Source organism: Strix uralensis, chromosome 9 (genome assembly GCF_047716275.1).
Source record: "Strix uralensis isolate ZFMK-TIS-50842 chromosome 9, bStrUra1, whole genome shotgun sequence".
Classification (NCBI taxonomy): Eukaryota; Metazoa; Chordata; class Aves; order Strigiformes; family Strigidae; genus Strix; species Strix uralensis.
Window position 1 is genome coordinate 10762858 of NC_133980.1, and position 18870 is coordinate 10781727.

General features: G+C 40.0%; 2 protein-coding genes across 3 annotated transcripts in view; one reads left to right on the forward strand and one right to left on the reverse strand.

Moving 5' to 3' along the window:
* Positions 1 to 18870, forward strand: part of LOC141947458 (uncharacterized) — a 124999-nt gene that overhangs the window by 34938 nt on the left and 71191 nt on the right. The window lies entirely within an intron of this gene.
* On the reverse strand, positions 1823 to 14224 carry HRG (histidine rich glycoprotein). Its single transcript, XM_074878152.1, has 7 exons — positions 14027 to 14224; positions 9904 to 10011; positions 8835 to 8922; positions 8148 to 8314; positions 6258 to 6374; positions 4702 to 4788; positions 1823 to 4110 (listed from the first exon to the last, which is right to left on the reverse strand). Exons 1-7 carry the CDS (start codon positions 14222 to 14224, stop codon positions 3109 to 3111), a joined length of 1767 nt encoding a protein of 588 aa, XP_074734253.1. The 3' UTR covers positions 1823 to 3108.

The window sequence follows — 18870 nt, forward strand, 5'->3', positions numbered from 1 at the left end:
ATTGGAAGTGTCCATCTTTGCTGCCATGTGCAGACTGCCTTTGGACCATGGATTAGTCAGTCTTCATAATGTTTTATTATCATTGCAGATAAGGAAAGTGACACCCAAGAACTAGGGATTAAGTATTGTTGCCTGTGTCTGACAGAGCCAGAATTAGAGCTGGCTGAGAACATCTGGTGCTTGTCTCCAGTGCTGAGCACCAAATAGCTTTGATCTGAATCTGAGATTGCCTCAGCTCCAGTGTTCTAGCTATGTCTTGCTGTATTGGGTTTGCATGGCAAGGTTTTGGTATCAAGGGGACTACAGGGGTGGCTTCTGTGAGAAGCTGCTAGAAACTTTCTTAGTGTCTGATAGAGCCAAGATGGACCCGCTGCTGGCCAAGGCCGAGTGCATCAGCAACAATGGTAGTGTCTCTGTGATAACATATAACATATCTAAGAAGAGGGAAAAAAAACCCTGTGCAACGGCAACTGCAGCTGGAGAGAGGAGTGAGAATATGCGAGAGAAACAACTCTGCAGAACAAAGGTCAGTGAAGAAGGAGGGTGAGGAGGTGCTCCAGGGACCAGAGCAGAGATTCCCCTGCAGCCCGCGGTGCAGCCCATGGTGAGGCAGCTGTGCCCTGCACCCAGGGAGGCCCACGGGGGAGCAGAGACCCACCTGCAGCCCAGGGAGGACCCCACACCACAGCAGGTGGGTGCCTGAAGGAGGCTCTGACCCCATGGGAACCCCACACTGGAGCAGGCTCCTGGCAGGACCTGTGGCCCCGTGGAGAGAGGAGCCCACTCTGGAGCAGGTTTGCTGGCAGGACTTGGGACCCCACAGGGGACCCACACTGGAGCAGTCTGTTCCTGACGGACTACACCCTGTGGAAGGAACCGAGATTGAACAGTTCATGAAGAACTGTCTTCCGTGGGAAGGACCCCATGCTGGAGCAGGGGAAGAGTGTGAGGAGTCCTCTCCTGTGGAGGAAGGAGCAGCAGAAACGTGTGATTGACTGACCACAACCTCCATTCCCCCTCTCCCTGTGCTGCTTTGAGGGAGGAGGTAGAGAAATTGGGAGTAAAGTTAAGCCCAGGAAGAAGGGAGGGGTGGAGGGAAGATATTTTTAAGCTTTGGTTTTATTTTTCATTATCCTACTCTGATTTGGTTGGTAATAAATTAAGCTAATTTCCACAGGTTGAGCCTGTTTTGCCCATGTTACTAATCTCTGAGTGTTCTTTCCCTGTCCTTATCTTGACCCATGAACCTTTTGTTATATTTTCACTCCACTGTCCATCTGAAGAGGGGAGTGAGTAATTGAGCAGCTTTGGTGGGCATCTGGCATCCAGCCAGGGTCAAGCCACCACACTTGCTACAAGTTTTAGTTAAAGAAAATGCACTTTAGAGACTTTGTGGATAAACTATGCTAGAAATAAGGTTGTTCATACATGATAATGCACTTCTAAAAATTAGACAACCTTGACACAGTTACATAAAATGCTGTCCCCATTACGTTTCTTTTTCTTCAATGTAGCCCTCACCCCGTATTTCCTTTATGCCATGAAAAAGCTACTTTGAGGACCAAATTACTATTTTTTTTGAGATTAATCCCATGTTCTTGCTTATGAGATAACTGTTCTGCACTAACTCATTGGGGTCCCAGGTCTGTCTGAATGGACTTCACCTTGATGGGGGCTAGAGTATAAAGAGACACCAGCATTCTTTCTTCCTGCTCTTCCCAACTCAGTTTCCAGTTGTTGTCCCAAAACTAGGGTTCTTCACCTGGTATGCAAAGAGCCAATTAACAGAAAAGGGTGCTCGGCATCCAAAGTGGCCAATACACTGAGTTACAAACACTCACCATATTTATTTGATTCTGAACACAGAAATACATGCCTCTATACATAACTATTGCTTAGTATTTTATCACAATATCATCTATTGGCTGGTTTTATTCCTTGCTTTCATTTAAAGCCACAGTATCTACCCATTAATGTACGCATGCTCAAAGGGTGAGGGGCTTCATGAAGAAGTGGGTAACTTAAGCTATAGAGGTGTAGTTTTCATATTATAATGAGCTAAGTTCACCTAAAGGACAGAAAAATACGTACTTTCTACAGCATGGTTTCAGATCACCATTCAGTTGGTCATAAATCTTTACAATAGTTCTATCCTAGAACTAAGCAGCCATAAAATTGTTTATAGCAATAGTGATCCTGGTTACAAAACAAAACTTAGATTCTGAGCTGCAGATCTTATGAGAAATGTTGGTTTTTGTCTTTTGCTAATTTTTTGTTCTTTTATCCTCTTACAATACAGTGAGGAAGGTTCAGCGATAAAGAAAACATTTACATGAAAGAGTTATTACATGCATCTGCTTTTCTCCTCCCCTGAGAGCAATTATGAACTATTTGAAAAGGGCTGTCCTTGAATGCAGTATTTCTCGTATATCACCACCAGCAACCGTAGCAATGGAAGTACCTGTGCAGGCCACTCTGCAGTGTTATGCTACAAGTCATTAACTATTCTCAGATCTTTTCTAGATAATGGTGGTAACCCAACTACCATTAGTCAATTTATGCTAGAGTATGCCTCATGGGTGTTTACTGTGCAACTAAACATACATAGTTAACAAAAAGGACAAAATTTTGCCAACGGTGTCAAAAAAAAAAAAAAGCTTACATATTTTTATTTTCTTTGAATCTTTATAAAACATAAATGTAGTGGCATGGATCATTTTTTATAGAAGGTGGTCAAATTTCCTCTAGGTCAGATTTCCTCGGAGAAGTACATAACAATTATGAATGATGAGAAAATGAAAGATTTTAGATGGTAATTATTAGGGAATTTTCCTTTTTATTAGAACTAAAGGAACATTGTTTGCTAGGGAGATTTATACCCATTCACATTATCTGAGGGACTCAGAATTTTGAACCTTTCAGTTACAGTGGAGTCTGAGATAGCTGGAATCAAGAGACAGGTTGGAATACTTGTCTTAATCATTATTTTCAGTGCTTTTCCTCCCTAGAAATTGTATGCATTTTCCCCTTCTCCACATGCTGTTTTCATTCATTATACAACTGTTACTGGCCCTGCAACTGTCAAACCAGGAACATCATTCTCTGAGGTCATGCAGGAGAATTTATCTGCTGTGGTCTATGTGGAAATAAAGGCAAAAGTTTTGGAAGAACAAGTTTGGGGTTTCCTGGGCATGATTCTGATTGTGTAGGGTGATCTGGAAATCCTGGAACTTCTGGCATCTCATTTAGACTGGAACCAGTGAAGGGAATACCTTCACCAGTGCTGGAGGAGTGAGGGTTGCTTTGGGATAACTCAGGAAAGTTCGCAATAGGAGGTGTGAGAGAATCCTGCTGATTTAGAACTGGAATGCGATAGACAGCTCCTGTTATTTGGAATGGAAAGTACTTTCCCGATATGCTTGTCTTGTTGCAGTGATGTCTGTAATAGTGATGATGGAGATGAGGAGGGTGTCTTGGATGAGGAGGGTGATGTGGTCCATGATGGGGAGGGTGATGGTGGTGATGTGGTCCATGAGGAGGGGGAGGAGGACAATGTGATCCATGATGGGGAGGATGATGGTGGTGATGTTGTCCACAAGGAGGGGGAGGATGGTGGTGGTCTGGTCCATGAGGAGGGGGAGGACAGTGTGGTGCATGATGGGGACCAAGAGGATGATTATGTGGTTCATCATGGGGAGGAGGAGAAGAGAGATTGTGTAATTCCTCTTGGGAAGGAGGAAGATGATGTGGTTCATCATGGGAAGGAGGAGAAGAAGGGGGATGTTGTGGTTCCTCTTGGGGAGGAGGATGTGGTGCATCATAGGGAGGAGGAGGAGGAGGGTGGTGATGTGGTCCACCATGGGGATGAGGTGGACGACAGTGGTGTGGGAGGTGAAGGTGGTGATGTGGTTCACTGTGGAGGGGTGGAGGGGGAGGTTCTTGGTTGAAACTGTGGTTATTCTCAGGTTCTTCAGGTCTGGATTGAGAAGAAGGTGGACATCCATGCTTGTGATGATGTCTGTGACCATGTCTGTGATGAAAATGATGATGGGGATGTCTGTGTGGCTGTCCCAGAGTTGAATATCTGCATCTTTGCCCATAGCCATGCTGCTGTTTATAAAAACACCAGAGGAGAAAATATTATGTGAGATGTTGATAGGACAGAAGAAAGAGAGAGAGGTGGGAGTTAATAGGTTAGCATTTACAGTTCCAGTGATCTGTAAGGCAAAAATTGTGGTTTTTTCAAGATAGAAGAGAAGGAGTAGATGACAAAATGCCAAATTACTGTAAATTATCTGGAAATACTATACTATAACAGAACGAAATTATATAATCAACTGAACAAAGTTTGTGATGGATCAAAACAAAACCCACACTGGAATAGCTGTTGTAATATAAAATGAAATAGCAAATATGAGAAAGATCATCTCCCCTCCTCTTGTTTTCTAAAATTCCTTTGAACTTGTTTGCCAGTCTCTACTCACTTGAGCTAAGGAGTATGACTGAACTGAGAGAAGACACCCTTAGAGGGAGTAGTAGGGACAGCTCAATTCTAATTCATCCTCCGATTGACCTAGGGGTCAAAAGCTAGTCTGTCCTAACATGCTGCATTACCCCCAGGCAATGACAAAGGGACATAGTGAGGTTGCTGTAGCCTGCATGAGGATACAGCCAGAGACATTTCAGTAAGTGAGTACATACCCAGGGATGGTAGATTTCACAGCTTATATCTGTGCCATCAGGTTCATCTGCATCACTGATAATTCTTGCCTTGCAGAATCCCATGTGCTAAGCAAAAGAAAAGGAAAAAAAAAAAATGCACATCTGGGTTCTTGTGATGGAGTTAATAGAAGCTACTGAAAGTTCAACATTTTAAAAGTTAGGCTAGTTCCTTTGATGCCTAAGTATGTTTACATAACTTAGATCCTGAGCTTTCTGACCAGTGGTACTTGCCAGTGATTAATACTGATTAATATATATGCCATTTTTGAGTGGTTTTGACTGTGAAGACCACTTTGCCATGTGCATCTAAAGGGCTACTACTCTCCATCTTACTTCTCTTTTGAGAAATTGGTCAGCTACTGATGTCTCCAAAATGAGTACCCTGTGGGTGACTGATTTTTATTCCTTTTTTTCTGTGTTTGCTTGTCAAAGATCTGTTCAGATTTGGCTGTTCTAAAATTTTGCTCAAAGTCCTCAAAAACAGACACTGTGTAGCTATGCTGTTTCAGAAAAAGCTCAAGGTAGAGTTTTCTTCCAAATTTATTTTTTGAAAAGTAATTTGTTGTAATCTTTTAGCATTACTTCCCTTGGCATCCTGTTTGCTGTGACTTTCACCTGCTGTCTAGTTGTTGTGTGTGGAATCACTCATGTGAAAGAGCATAGAACTCAGATAAGAGGTTCTGTGTATGCTCTCTCTAGTGGATGCTTTTATTTGATGTATGTTTGGGCCATTAGTAGCCTGTTATCATCAATGATTTCAAATGTTAATCGCATTTCACACAAACACACCAGTGGCGGCAGCATTGAGAACAGAATTCAAAATCTCTAGCTATCTGGCTTGTGCTTCATGCTAGTGAACTTCTGGCTCCCCTACCAGTTCATTCACAACCTTTTCCAGTCTCCTGGAGTATAAAGAGCCAGAGAAGAAAATGGGTGTAGATAAAACAAAAGTTCTATGTGTTCTATTTTTTCCATATTTTTATTTCATACCTTCAATTTCATTTCTGGGGAATAATTTATTCTGAAATTATGATCTTGCTTAGTTGTTTTTTTGGTGTAGACTGTTATAGCAATGGGAAGGTGGAGTGAGGAGAGTACTTTGATAGTAATCTGCAGACAGGCCTGAATTATTCCGCTCTCTGTTCCCTTGCAGCAGAGGAAAAAAAAGTAACCCTGGGCTCACTGGGATGACATAATACATGTATTTTTTTCAAGGTCTATGACTCATGTTAGTGTAAACGTTTTTATGAAAATAACTGAATGATTTAATAGGGAATGGCCACACTTTAAATGCGAAAGCCAGATCCAAACTGAAAAGCTCAGCTCTAGGTCTGCAATATGCCAGACTCTAGTTACATTTAGGTTTGAGAGTTCAGACTGGCTCCTCAGCTGTAAAATTAGGATCTGGGCTTGGACATGCTGAATTTTTAATTTTGAGTTTGGGTGCATGCTTATAAGAAACACTTGGAAATATTGCGAGAAGATTCTCTTGGTGCCACCCATTATATCAATTTTCATTCTAAGACTTTACTTACAGCGTGCCAGTCGTCCAGAAAATCACATTCCAATGCCTGATATGCTTGTTGTGGAGATTTGGAACAGTTGGTCTCTTTTATAGAGAATTCTAAAATATGACCTTCGCGGGAGGCAGTCTGAAACCAAGAGGTACAATAAGAAGTGGTAACTAGGTGTATTTAAAGACCCGTAATTTTGAAAGCAACCATACTTCCTATTGTTGTCAAAATCCTGTCTACCTCATGCTTTCATGACCTGTGCTGTTCAAATGTTCATACATCTACGTGTATTCAGTAAGAAAAATAGATTAGATAATTTATACCCTACTTACCTCACATCTTTATGAGTTCCAAGAATGGTTGCTGTAGTTCTTTGTCTAATATGTGTACACTATAAAACCTGTTACTTTTACAGCTTGTGTTTTTAGGAAGCAGCATCCTTAAAGTACTCTCCCTAAATTGAACTGCTGCTCCTGTGAAAATACAGAGATCTACTGGATGGGAACCACGCCTTTCCAGTGCAAGGAGTGCATAGTGCTACAGTGCTGATGTTAATGGGATGGGATGAAATTCTGCCAGCTACTGTGAAATTGTTGTTTTCTCTGTTGTCAGTGGCATTATTCATAAAGAAGGCATTACTCCATAAGAACATGGGAGAAGGCCTTTGTGATCCTATTAAAATCCATAAAGAGGTGTTTCATTTTAATTTCCAACTGTAGTAGTAGTTTACTTCAAGTCTGTGTTGAAGGTGTTCATCGCATGTGTGTGCACAGAAGTTTCACTGGTTTAGCTAAATTGGTTAAAGATAGATGCACATACTTTATGGTATGTTTTTTTATCATAATTCATGGTTTCTAAGTGTTATGCAGTCTGTTGAAATCCAGTGGTACAATCTAAATTGTCACTGTAGTTGAAGATGGTAAAGATAAAGCATTTAGGGAGAAATCTGTGAATCCAGGCAATCTGAAAACAGCCACTTGCTATTTGGGACTAGAAATACATGTTGCATGGGACTACAGTGTAGAACACTGTCAAGTTTCTGAGCAATATTAAAAGCTGCAGGGAGGTGGGGTTGGCATGCTATAATTTAGGCAGTTTCCAAGATCAACATGTATTATGGTAGGGACCATGGGACCTCATTACAGAGGTGTCCTGAACTCACACACGTGTTGGCAGAATGATCCTGTGCTGTTTAAGTGAAGGTCTCCAGTATCTACTAACAAGAAATTGTGGTGATGTGAGAGCTATGCTTCGAATCACCCAAAGGATAAGTCTTTATGTTCACATCATTCAAAGATGGAGAAGTTATTTGCCAGAGTCAGTAGTTCTTCAAGAGGTACAGCACAGATACAAATTTACCTCCTGTCTTTCAGAGCTTTCAGAGTGCTACTTTGCTCTGCAGCAGAAAGTGAAAATGATGCTGAGCGTGTTCTAATTTGTGTTGTATCCATGTGCTAAATTCTAAGAGTAAAAAATCACCTGACTTCATTTGGCAGAATGTATGACTGTGATAATACTGTGTACATGACTGTACGTCTTGAAGAACTCTGGTTCTTAATAAATAAACACTTGGTAAATAAAAGTAAATAAACACTTGTATGTTATGATATGATAGGTAAACAGGAATTAAAAAAAAATATGCACACAAAGAAGGCTCTGACATTTTGGATGTCATCAAACTGCCATAGTTTTTAGCAAATGAGAAATCCCTTGGCTTTCACATGCCTAAATTAAAGTTGATAGCAAGTCTTTGCAGAAGTAGGACCTTCAATTTTATAGCAGATGATTTACACTGAGAGGTGACAAGCAATAGTTCTGATGCTAGAAGGGTTTGAATTCTGGTCCCGTGGTTTTGAAGCTGCTGAAAAATTTTGTTGTTTATAAGTAATTCTAGGACAAAATGTGGCTTACCATCTTTAAAGTCTTTTCAACTTTGTTCACATTGAAGTAGTTTGTGTAGTTACTCTTGCTGTTGAATTTCTTCAGGGCCTTTGCAGCAATAGTTTTATGTTGCTCAATGACTTCTAAGACTTCAACTTTCACAGGACAATCTTTGCACTCCAATAAATCAGGAGGAACTGTGAAAACAGAGAATTTACTAATATTGCAATGGGTATTAATACTCTTGGTCGTGTGCCTTTAATTTGAATTTATAATGAGAAACTCAAATGCAAGCGTTTACTTGGAAGTGAAATACCTATTCCTCACTCCCCAAATGCAGGTTTGTCCTGTAACATGAAAAAACCCCAAATGTATGAAAATGAATATTCTTATAAATCTTTTAGCTCCACCTTAGAATCTTACCACCCCAAATGAGCATTCTTTCCAAGTTTACTTTTTTTTCTGATATTCATTATCATGTTTTGGTGGACTGGAATGGTGATATCATCTGACATTAATAAAGTCTGCTTTAGAAGAGTAGGGTAACCTTAATTCTATTACTCATTCTTAACATTCCATTTGAATTATCTAAAATATGAATTGCAAGCAGATGAATGGATCTGTTACAGTTACCATACACTAGTAGTGCACAGACTTATAATTTGGTACTAGGGATGATTTGAGGTATGCATTGGCTTACACCAGTGGTTATTTTACCTGGACTTAATGTACAATTAAATCCATATAGTTGACGTTTCTTCAGCATCTGGCTTGTATATGTGATAATCTTACATTGCCCAAAGTCCTGAGAAGAAAAAAGAATAGGTGATTATGATGATATTTTCACTGCATTTAATTGGATGTAGGTGATCATAGAAATTATGCCTCCTTTTAATGTACAGTACCTCTAAGAATAACAGATGTGGTCATTAATGGAATGTTTGATCTGGTACCACTCAAAATTTGTGTGCAGATAAAATGGCATCTCCCTCTACAAGAGCCTTTATTTTAATTCTCGGTTTGCACAACTGAGTAGACAATGGAAAACTAAACCAGCCTTCTCAGTCCTTCTAATACTTATTTATGGTAAGATAATACTAGCTGCAGGGGAAGTTAGGATGCCAGGGATATTCAAGGTTACATAAGTCTTTATCAGAAAGTGGATGGACCTTTTCTTCCATTCCTTTTCCCCATCTTAATAAAAAGAGTAAATGCCTTCTCTTCTCTCCTCATAGCCTTCCTGCTTTGTCCTGTGTGGTAGTATTTAAATAAAGTTTTGGACTGGTAGTTCTCACCCCAGACTGCATCATTGGACTGCAACAATAAAGGACAAGTATTGCTACATATCATATGTGTACTGACACTACCAATGTCTCATATTGTCATACCACAAACACTATAACAGAAAACTGACAAAGTATGACACTGGTATTTCTGGCTAATATACTAGGAACATGCTTTAAAAAATAATTTCTAGTGCCCTTTAGTTGTCAGCAAATTATTCTTAAAACATCAGTACTGCTACCAGCAGTGGAATGTGGAATATAGCTCCTTCAAGACAGCTAGTTAAATAAAGCTGCGCTTATTTGATCAGTCAACTCTTTTCCAAACCTTTTGCTTAAGTTTAACAACTCTAGAATTCGATACATTTTATTTTATAGTGAGCCATATTAAAGCTTAGTCTTCATTTCGAGATTTTTGTGACACAGAAATTTCTGGGCAGTTCAGATGAAGATGAAGTTAATGCATTATTGACATATGACTCTGTGTGGGTGTCATTACTTGCCATGGCATAGGTGTCACCGTATTTACAAGACTCCCGGTGTCTTCTGGACAATACAGAGCATTCAGTTTGTAGCACGTCCAAAGTTAAGTAGAGGACTGATGAATTTCCCTGGAAGAGAAGTGCAGGTAAAAAAGAGTTTGTATACAAGAAGTCTGGTCTGAAAGAAATTTATTTTGAAGTAGATACATTTAATTTTTCATGTAGCTTCCCCAGTTCCCTATTAAGGTTTTTCTGAACTGACAAGTATTTAGGCTGCAAAGGACTTTTGGAGGTCATCTTGTCCAGCCACTTGCTCAAGGCAAAGCTGACTTCAAAGTTAGATTCAGCTGAGTTCTGTATATCACCAAGACAGATGTTCCACAGCCTCTCTGGGCTGTTCCAGTATTTAACCACTCTCCATGATTTTTTTGGCCTTATATCTCATCAGAAATTCCCTTCCTGCAACTTGTAACTGTTGCCTCTTATCCTTTTGTTGGGAACCTGTGAGAAGAGTCTGTTGTAAACCTGGCATCCATCATGTAGGGAAAATGCCAGAATTAAAAAGTTGCCATTCTGTCTTTCTGATTTTCGCATAGAACATGTTGGTCTGTTAGGAAATCGGTTGTCTAGGCAGCCAATTATATAGCCATATCCATTTCAAATGACCTTAGTGACCAGATACACTTTCAGAACTTTGCTTCCTGCTCAGTTTATTCAGGGAGTGATGCAACAAAACTGTAATAATCCCTACAAAGTTAGGAGCCTTAGCTCTGAAATTCTTCTAGTATGTTCTGTCTCCTGAGCAAACAGGATGGAGAATCAGAATTTGAATTTGGCTGTCAGTGTAATGGGATGTGGTGTTAAGAATTATCTGTGGCCTACAGAAAGAGTTTTATATTTTTCCGCAGGAAAATTAATCTCAATTCACATTTGGAATGGATTATTTAAATTTCATGCAACCCTTGTATGGACATTCAGAATGAACACAGACATATTTTATTAGATAAACTGATGCAGAGCCCTTCACTGTGATTAAGTGTCCTCGGGTTTTATAAAATTTCAACCATTCAGATTCCTTTTTCAGAGTGTTTCTGTATAGACGAGACCTTGAGAAAGTAGTACTGCAGTCCAGTGTAGTATTTTTATTACTAAGAGTCCACCAGTGGCATGTTAAACACTGGTTTTGCAGTATGTGTATGTCTTAACATTGTCTCTATTTTTAAAATAGGGGCTAGGTGATTTGCACAAAGACACATGTCATTCAGTGACAGAAGCAGGAAAAGAATATAGTTGTCCTGGACATCCATCCTTGCCTGCTAGCCACATGATTATTCTCTGCTTAGGGCTAGTTTGTATTTCTATTTTATTTTATAAATGCCAGTAATTTCAAGCTGCTAGTCAACATATTAGTAAAATGCAGACAGAGATGAGAAGACAGACGGTGAGAAAAACTATTTTTTTCTGATTTGTATTTATGGAATTGCACTGAATGGAAAGGTAAGATAGTCTTTTGTAAAATGTGCTATTCACTAGGAGCCCTCTAAAACTGAAATGACTAAATACGTTCACTTTGTCATCCAAACTTGTGAAACGCTAAAGAAGCCAATTCATCCTGGGCAAATGTTTATTTTCTTCAGCAGGATGCATTTGGATTCAATAAAGTCTAGAGCAGAGCTTGGGTGAAATTGTCTACATCCAAATATGCAGTAGAAAATTCCTCTGTTCATCTGATGGATAGCTCTTGGGATCAAAAATAATAATCTTATATGGTGCCTTCTTGGTTATTTTAAAAGCATCTTGAGCACCAGACTTCTGCACTGCACAAGCTCAGAACTATTCTAGTGTGAATACTTGAGTATCTTATGGTTCTAGAAGTCCCAGGTAAACCCAGTAGAGATCTGCGTGCTAGGAACTGCTCTGCTTAAGTTTCTAAGGGGGTTGATGTGATAGACTTGATGCACAATACTGCATGGAGATAATAAAAATAATGTTCTGCTCTTTTTTTTTTTTATATTGTTTTTTTAATGTCATCTTGGCGGTGGAGCCAGCGGAACTTCTTGCACAATAGTGTACATGATCAGTATGCAGGAGACCACACCTGGTGGCTTTGGGTCTGAGAAGATACAGAGATCTTACAGGGAGAATTCTTTAGCACTAAGATAGGTAGAAGGGTCTTTTCTGTTCTTGTAGACTGTGTGATAGCTGAAGTTACAGCCCTGGACTACAAAGATGGCAAAATTCATTAGGGGTACAAAGCAAAACATAGGCACAGTACTGTTGTGGTTTAAACCCGGCCAGCAGCCAAACACCATGCAGCCGCTCACTCATCCTCTCCTGCCCCTGGAATGGGGTAGCGAAATGGAGGGGTAAGGAAGACTCGTAGGTTGAGATAAAAACAGTTTAATAATTGAAATAAAATAAAACAATAACAATAATAGAAAGTACAAATGAGTAATGCACAAAGACTCGCTGACTGATACCCAGCCTGTTCCTGGCTAGTGATCCCAAAGAACCAAGATCCTGAAACCACAATCCTGGAAGCAAGAGGGAGAACCCCCTCCTTCCTGGCCAACCCTCCTTCATATACTGAGCATGACATTGCATGACATGGAATATTCCCTTGGCTAATTTGGGTCTGGTGCTCTGGCCATGCTCCCTCCCAGCTTCTTGTACACCTGCGCATGGGCAGGACGTGGGGAGTTGGAGAGACCTTGATCTCTCAGCAGCAACTGAAAACATCAATGTATTATCAACATCCTTCTCATACCAAATCCCATACTGAATCCAAAACACAGCACTATTCTAGCCACTAAGAAGAAAAATTATCCCAGCCAAAACCAGTATAGGTAGTCTAGTGGTTATAGCATTCATCTGGAAGTGTGAATCCTCAGCTCTGGTTGCTATTCCAAGTTATGGTTCTATAGTTTATATAGTCAATAATTGGTTAAAATGCCAAAACACTGAGATTTTCTTTTCAGAAATGACTATGCTTTTTCTCAATCATTCAATGAATTTTGCATGTCTTACTGTTCAGTGGCTCCATTTCACAGGGGTGGCACACACATAGCTGCATGGCAGCAGCATTCTTCAAGGATGGGAGACTTGATTGTTTAAATCTCTTAATGCTGAAGAAGACTGATTCCTTCCTAGGTGGGCTCTTTAACTACCTGGCTATTGTATAAAACCCAGTAGTATCACTTGCCACATCCTTGTCTTTGAAAAGCAATATAATCCATGAGGTTTTTTGAAAGTATACCTGAAGTCCTGTAGGAATATGGGCTTTGGGTCACTTTCTGAGCTCTTTCCTGTCCTAACAGGCAGTCTAAGCAGCTCCATCAAAAACTAGCCTGTTTTTCAGTTGCCATGCTGAGATGTGTAATACACTTCTTAAACAGTGCATGTGTGCCTGGATTCTAGTTTCACAGCCAAGCAGGTAAAAGGTAGCTGATGCATTAGTAAATCTGCATGTCCTTGGTCTCTTTTATCTACTAGTTAAAAAAAAATTCTATTCTATTGCTTTTTCTGCTATTGATTTCCTTTGGCATTTAGGCAGTCATAGAGAAAGGCTTATGCATCCTCTCTAGGAAACAAAAATAGAAATAGGAAGGAAATAGGAAATGACTGATATGGATTCTCTATCCAGCCCTTCCCCTGTTTTGCAGAATGACATTTTCATCTCCTTTGGCTTCCTCTGCCTTTTTTTCTTCCTTCCAGTTATCCAGCTATCTCCAAAATTAAGATAATAACAAAATACCGATCTTGCAGGATATATGGATCTAATTAATGTTAGATAGTCGCAGATTAAAGAAACCCTCCAAATATAAGTTTTCAACATAACATCTGAGACCTGACAACAGACGGGACAGATTAATTTCTGGTGTTGTATAAAGCTGTTCAGAGCACCTCTTACGCCAACATCCTGTCGGCCAAGAGGATAGAGGGCATTCAGCATCATTTGAAATCAAGCTATATCAATGCAATAAATCATGCACAAATGAATACTGAGATAGTGTAAATCAGAGCTGATTCATTGAATTACATCAACATTGCTATGTTAAAAACAATAAACATAAGCTTTTAATGATCTGGCTCATTATTTTAAAATCACAGTCTTATGTAAATCAGCCTTTAAATTGATACTTACTATATGTAGTTCATGTGCATCAGCAACACGGAATAAATCAAAAACATAGCCATCTCTGCGATGTCTGTTGACCAAATCCAGGGCCACTCCTGCATCTGTTTCAACAGTGTTACAGTCTGCAGGTGTAATGCTTGTTTTGTTTTGGGCATTAGAACACTGCAGTAGTGTTAGGAAAAAACCTAAAGCTAGCAACAGCATTTTGTTTGTGGTGTTAGGTCACTTCTGCCCATGCTCTGATAAAGCCAGTAGTCTGCTTTTAAATCAGAGTAGCCCTCTGAATTTATAAATGAATGCTAAAAGGGCATGGTTTTATATAAATTTAAGTGTTGTGTCACAGGGCCATTACCTTGACCCTGGATTAACATTTGCAAACAGCAAGTAAATGATTATATAGTGATTGAGCAGATTTTGAGGAAAATAGGCCTTATAATACTCTCTGGACTACCCATCAGAGGGACTATGTTTGTGATTCTTTAAGCAGGCATTGTGCAATAGTGTTTTACTATGAAAAATACTTAGCTTCCAACAGTGTGCTGCTGAACCTGGCATTAAGAAGGTCCAGTTATGTGTCCAGGTATTATGCAATCTTGGTTTGCTGTTTAATGTAAAAACAGTTGAGCTGAAAATATGCTGAAATATTTGTGGTCAAATGCTGGCTATATCCATTTCCCTGTTTTTGCAGATCTTTACCTAGCAGAGAACTAGTGAAAGGGAAACAAGGAGGTCACTTAGATTTGGAAAAGGGATGTAGCTCAAGGTGCACTTGCAGGCTGGTGGTCCATAGCTTCTATGTGAGTACCTCCTACTTGTCCAACTCAAGAAAATTTAGAGCAGACTTCTGTCAGCTTTGTGTCATTTCAGACTGGTACTCAGAATGGGACTGACTGGCTTAATACCAATGTAACCTAGGCATGGCATGAGGTGATGTAAAACTGCCTTTTCATTCTCAGTCTCAGCAGTTTTGTGTGCTCTTTGGCTGTAGTAGCCTTCATAGACTTCTTTAGAGAATTGCTGGTAATTTTTCTGTATTTATTAAAATAATTCAGTACATACTAAGATTCATACCTTTCACAGGATACGCTGATACCCTCTGCTAAGCAGAAAGGAGAAGATGTTATCTAATCGTGTTCAAAATCTTTTATTCAGGATGGTTTAAGGCATCCTTAAAAGGCAGTAATCGTTTGTCAGGGAGTGGCTGAAGTTTGAATACAAAATTCAAACTCTGCTTAAGAAATACAAAAATTCAATGTGAGTCCAAAATGACAAAGTCAGATTCAGATGAGAAATTTTCCAAATCCTTGTTGGTGTGAAGCATTGGATCAGCTTCTCATAGAAAAACATGCTAGCTGTATAATTGACTTGGGTTTACGTGTGTGACTTTGAAGTTTTTCTCTGACTTATTTTTGTGAGAAACATTGGGAAATATAATGGGTAATCATCCTTAACCCTTACCTCATTTCATTAGTCCTTATTAAAAAAAAAAATCCAACTTTTAGCATGTCTAAGAAATCATATTTTAAAATGCATAGAGCTGAAGGAGTGGCTTTCCTTCATAGTTAGTTCAGGACACACTTAACAGTTCCTTGGTAATAAATAAGCTAAATGGAGAATCTTACAATATTAGAACCAGGGGCACACAAAACTAGTGTGAATCAGTTTAAAATGGATAAAAACAGTCCCTGCACAATGGGTAGTGAACCTCTGGAACTTGTTGCTGCAGAATGATGTGGAGGCAGACAGCAGGGTCAGAAATGGCTTAGAAAAGTTAATGGGCAGCAGGTCCTTAAGTGGATAGTGGAAGGACTAAGCAGATAAATGCTCTTTAAAATCCTTAGTACCATGATTCTGTGTGCTGGAAAAGTACAAGGGGAATGATTTGCAGAGAGAGAGCGGGTCATATGTTTCTCCTAACCACAACTGTCTTTTGCCACTGTGAGAGATGAATACTGGGCTGGATGAACCACTGTTCTGATGCAGTAGGGCATTTCTTTTGTTTATGTTTTTATAATGTATCATTATAATAATTCAGAATTTCTTCTGGAAGATTGAAAAAAAGCAGTGAAATAAATGTTGTGTAAATAATCAAAGACATTTGAAATACATCTCATTAGTTAAAAATAATATTCACATCATTGCTGTGTTCCAAATTGGATCCCTATTCATTACTTACAATACTGTTTAATTTTTCAAATGGGCAGTTATACTGAAGAAAGGCATCAGATTAGGTAATTTATAACATAATTCCCTTAGTCGTCTATTGTTTGCAGATTGTTTGGGTTTTTTTCTCCTTTTGTTCTGTGCTGTTCATTGTGACACCAATCATTTTCTTGACAATGGCTTATGTATTTTTTATGTATGAAATAGAAACAGTATGAATAAACAGCAGAAAAGGTACAATTCCTGCAAAATTGACTGCAGAAGTAAAAGTAAGATTCTGTTCCCACTGTAGAGAGTTTGTCCTTGATTTCTTTGGAAAAGAAAGATTGGAATCTATTCTTAAAGTACAGCATGGACAAGCACTCCAGGCACAGTCAGAGCAGTTAATTAAATATTGGTTGTACTTGAGTCAGTATAATGTATTTTTATCATTTCTCATCCAGTTTGATTTTTTTTTAATACTTATTTTTTGTTTATATTTATTGCTTGTAAGTTTTGTGCCTTGTTTTAGTGAAGCTACTTCTATAAAGAGATTGCTGACAGGAATAGGAATATTTATCCAAACATGGCATTTCTCTTGACTAGCTTATCAAAAGCTTGTTTATCTCTCTGACTTTTACCAGAGTGTGCTGGGTTTGTGTGATGGAGTTTTGGTAGTGGGGGAGGGGGCTACAGCAGTGTCCCCCTGTGAGAAGCTTCTCAAAGCTCCCCTGGCTCCAAGTCGGACCCACCTCTGGCCAAGGCCAAGCCAATTAATGATGGTGGCTGTGTCTATGTGAAAATGTATTTAAGAAGGGGGAACCTGAGAGGGGATGGGCGACTTCTGAGGAGGGACACCTATGCAAATACCCAGGTCAGTGGAAGGAAGAAGGAGGAAGGGGGGAAGGTGTGCCGGAGCAGAGACTCGCCTTGTATCCTGTGGTGGGATGGTAGAGCTGCCCCTCCTGCCACCCATGGAGGTCCATGGTGGAGCAGAGATCCATCTGTGGCCTGTGGAGGACCCCACGCCAGAGCAGGTGGCTGCACTAAGTTGGGACTCTGAGGGGAGAAGAAGCTCCCACTGTCATAGTTTGGTGCTGAGAGACTTGTAGCACACGGGGGTGACCCACACCAGAGCATCCTGAGAAGAATGCATCCCGTGGGGAAGACTCACCGTGGAGAGAGTTTGTGAAGGACTGTCTCCTGTGAGAGGGACACCACGTGGAGCAGGGGAGTGCTTCCTCCTCCCTTGGAGGAAGGAGTGGCACACTGACCGAAAAATCCCTGTTGCCTGTCCCCTGTGCCACTGAGGGGAGGAGATAGAGATATCGGAACAAAACTGAGCCTGGAGAGAAGCGGAGAAGGGGGCAGGTGTTTTTAAGATGTGGTAATGCTTCTCACTGTCCCATTCTGTCTGTTAAGTGGTGTTGTTAGTGTTTTGAATTAAAGTGATGTTCTTTTTTTTTCTTCCCCTAAGAAGTCTGTCTTTTGCCCATGACCATAATGGTAGAATCACCCCTCCATATCCTTATCTTGATTCCAGAGCTTTTGATTCATTTTCTTCTTCCCAGCGCTGGGGGTGGAAGGGGTGAGTGAACAGCTGCACGGTGCTCAGTTGCCCTCTGGGCTCAAACCATGACACAAAGCTTGGCTTGCAACAGTAAGAGGTGATCCACATTCAAACTTTAAGGAGTTGATAATAAACATCCATCCTAAACCTCTCTCCAGAAATCTGGGAGGACACACCAAAAAGAGACTTATCTTCCTCACTTGAAAAGCAGGGTGTCAAATGCTTAATAAATAGAACTTTATTCTAGGGGAAAAGAAAGAGAGCTGACAAATAAAGGAGATAATATGCAATAACCAATTACTCCATTCCTAAATTATAGCCATAACTATTTACAGATATCTCTGATTTCTTGGGAGGACAACTGCTACACTAGCTGACTGTTCTCTACCTTCTGCAGTAGTGCTTCACTCACAGGCTGGGGTTATCAAAATCGCACAGCTCAGTCAATTATGCAAGTAGCAAGACCTTATCTGTTTTGTAGCTTGTGCTGCTCTGCAGCTGCTGTTTGTGCTCCTAAGCAAGAGTACAGCTAACAAAGACATATGTGGCTCCAGTTGCTTATAGGTGAATTCTTGGGTAGCTTCTCTTTACTTTTTTTTCAGTCTGTGATGCCTCATAGCTTTAGACCAGAGTGGCCTGATTTTATACCTTGATGCAAAAAAAAAAAAAAAAAAAAGTTTTGCAACTTTTGGGGTAGCTCTGCATTTGACAGAAATGCCTCCATCTGTGATGGGAAAGTATGTAAATGCATCATGTCTTCATTCACGTCTCATCTTTATCTGCTGGATGTAAACAGGGTGCCCCCTGATGCAAGTGCAATATTATAAAAATATACGTTGGTTATGGTCTTCAGAGCAGCTTCTCCTCCCTGCCTGCAGCCTATTTTTCTTTACCAGTCATCAGTTTTTTAACAGACTTTTAGAAGCTTCATCACCTTGTCTATCAAATTTCATTCAAACAGACCTTAAGTTCAAAAGCAGGGGGAGAGACCAACTGTCAAGTGAGCAGGTTGACAATGTATTTACAGAAGTCTCGTTGCTTAGGAGGCCTCAAGAACTAATACAGGGAATAAAAAGGATGTCAGTATTCCTTGTCTTGTCCTCAGTGTCTTTGGCTGCAAATTGCTTTCTAGAAAAAA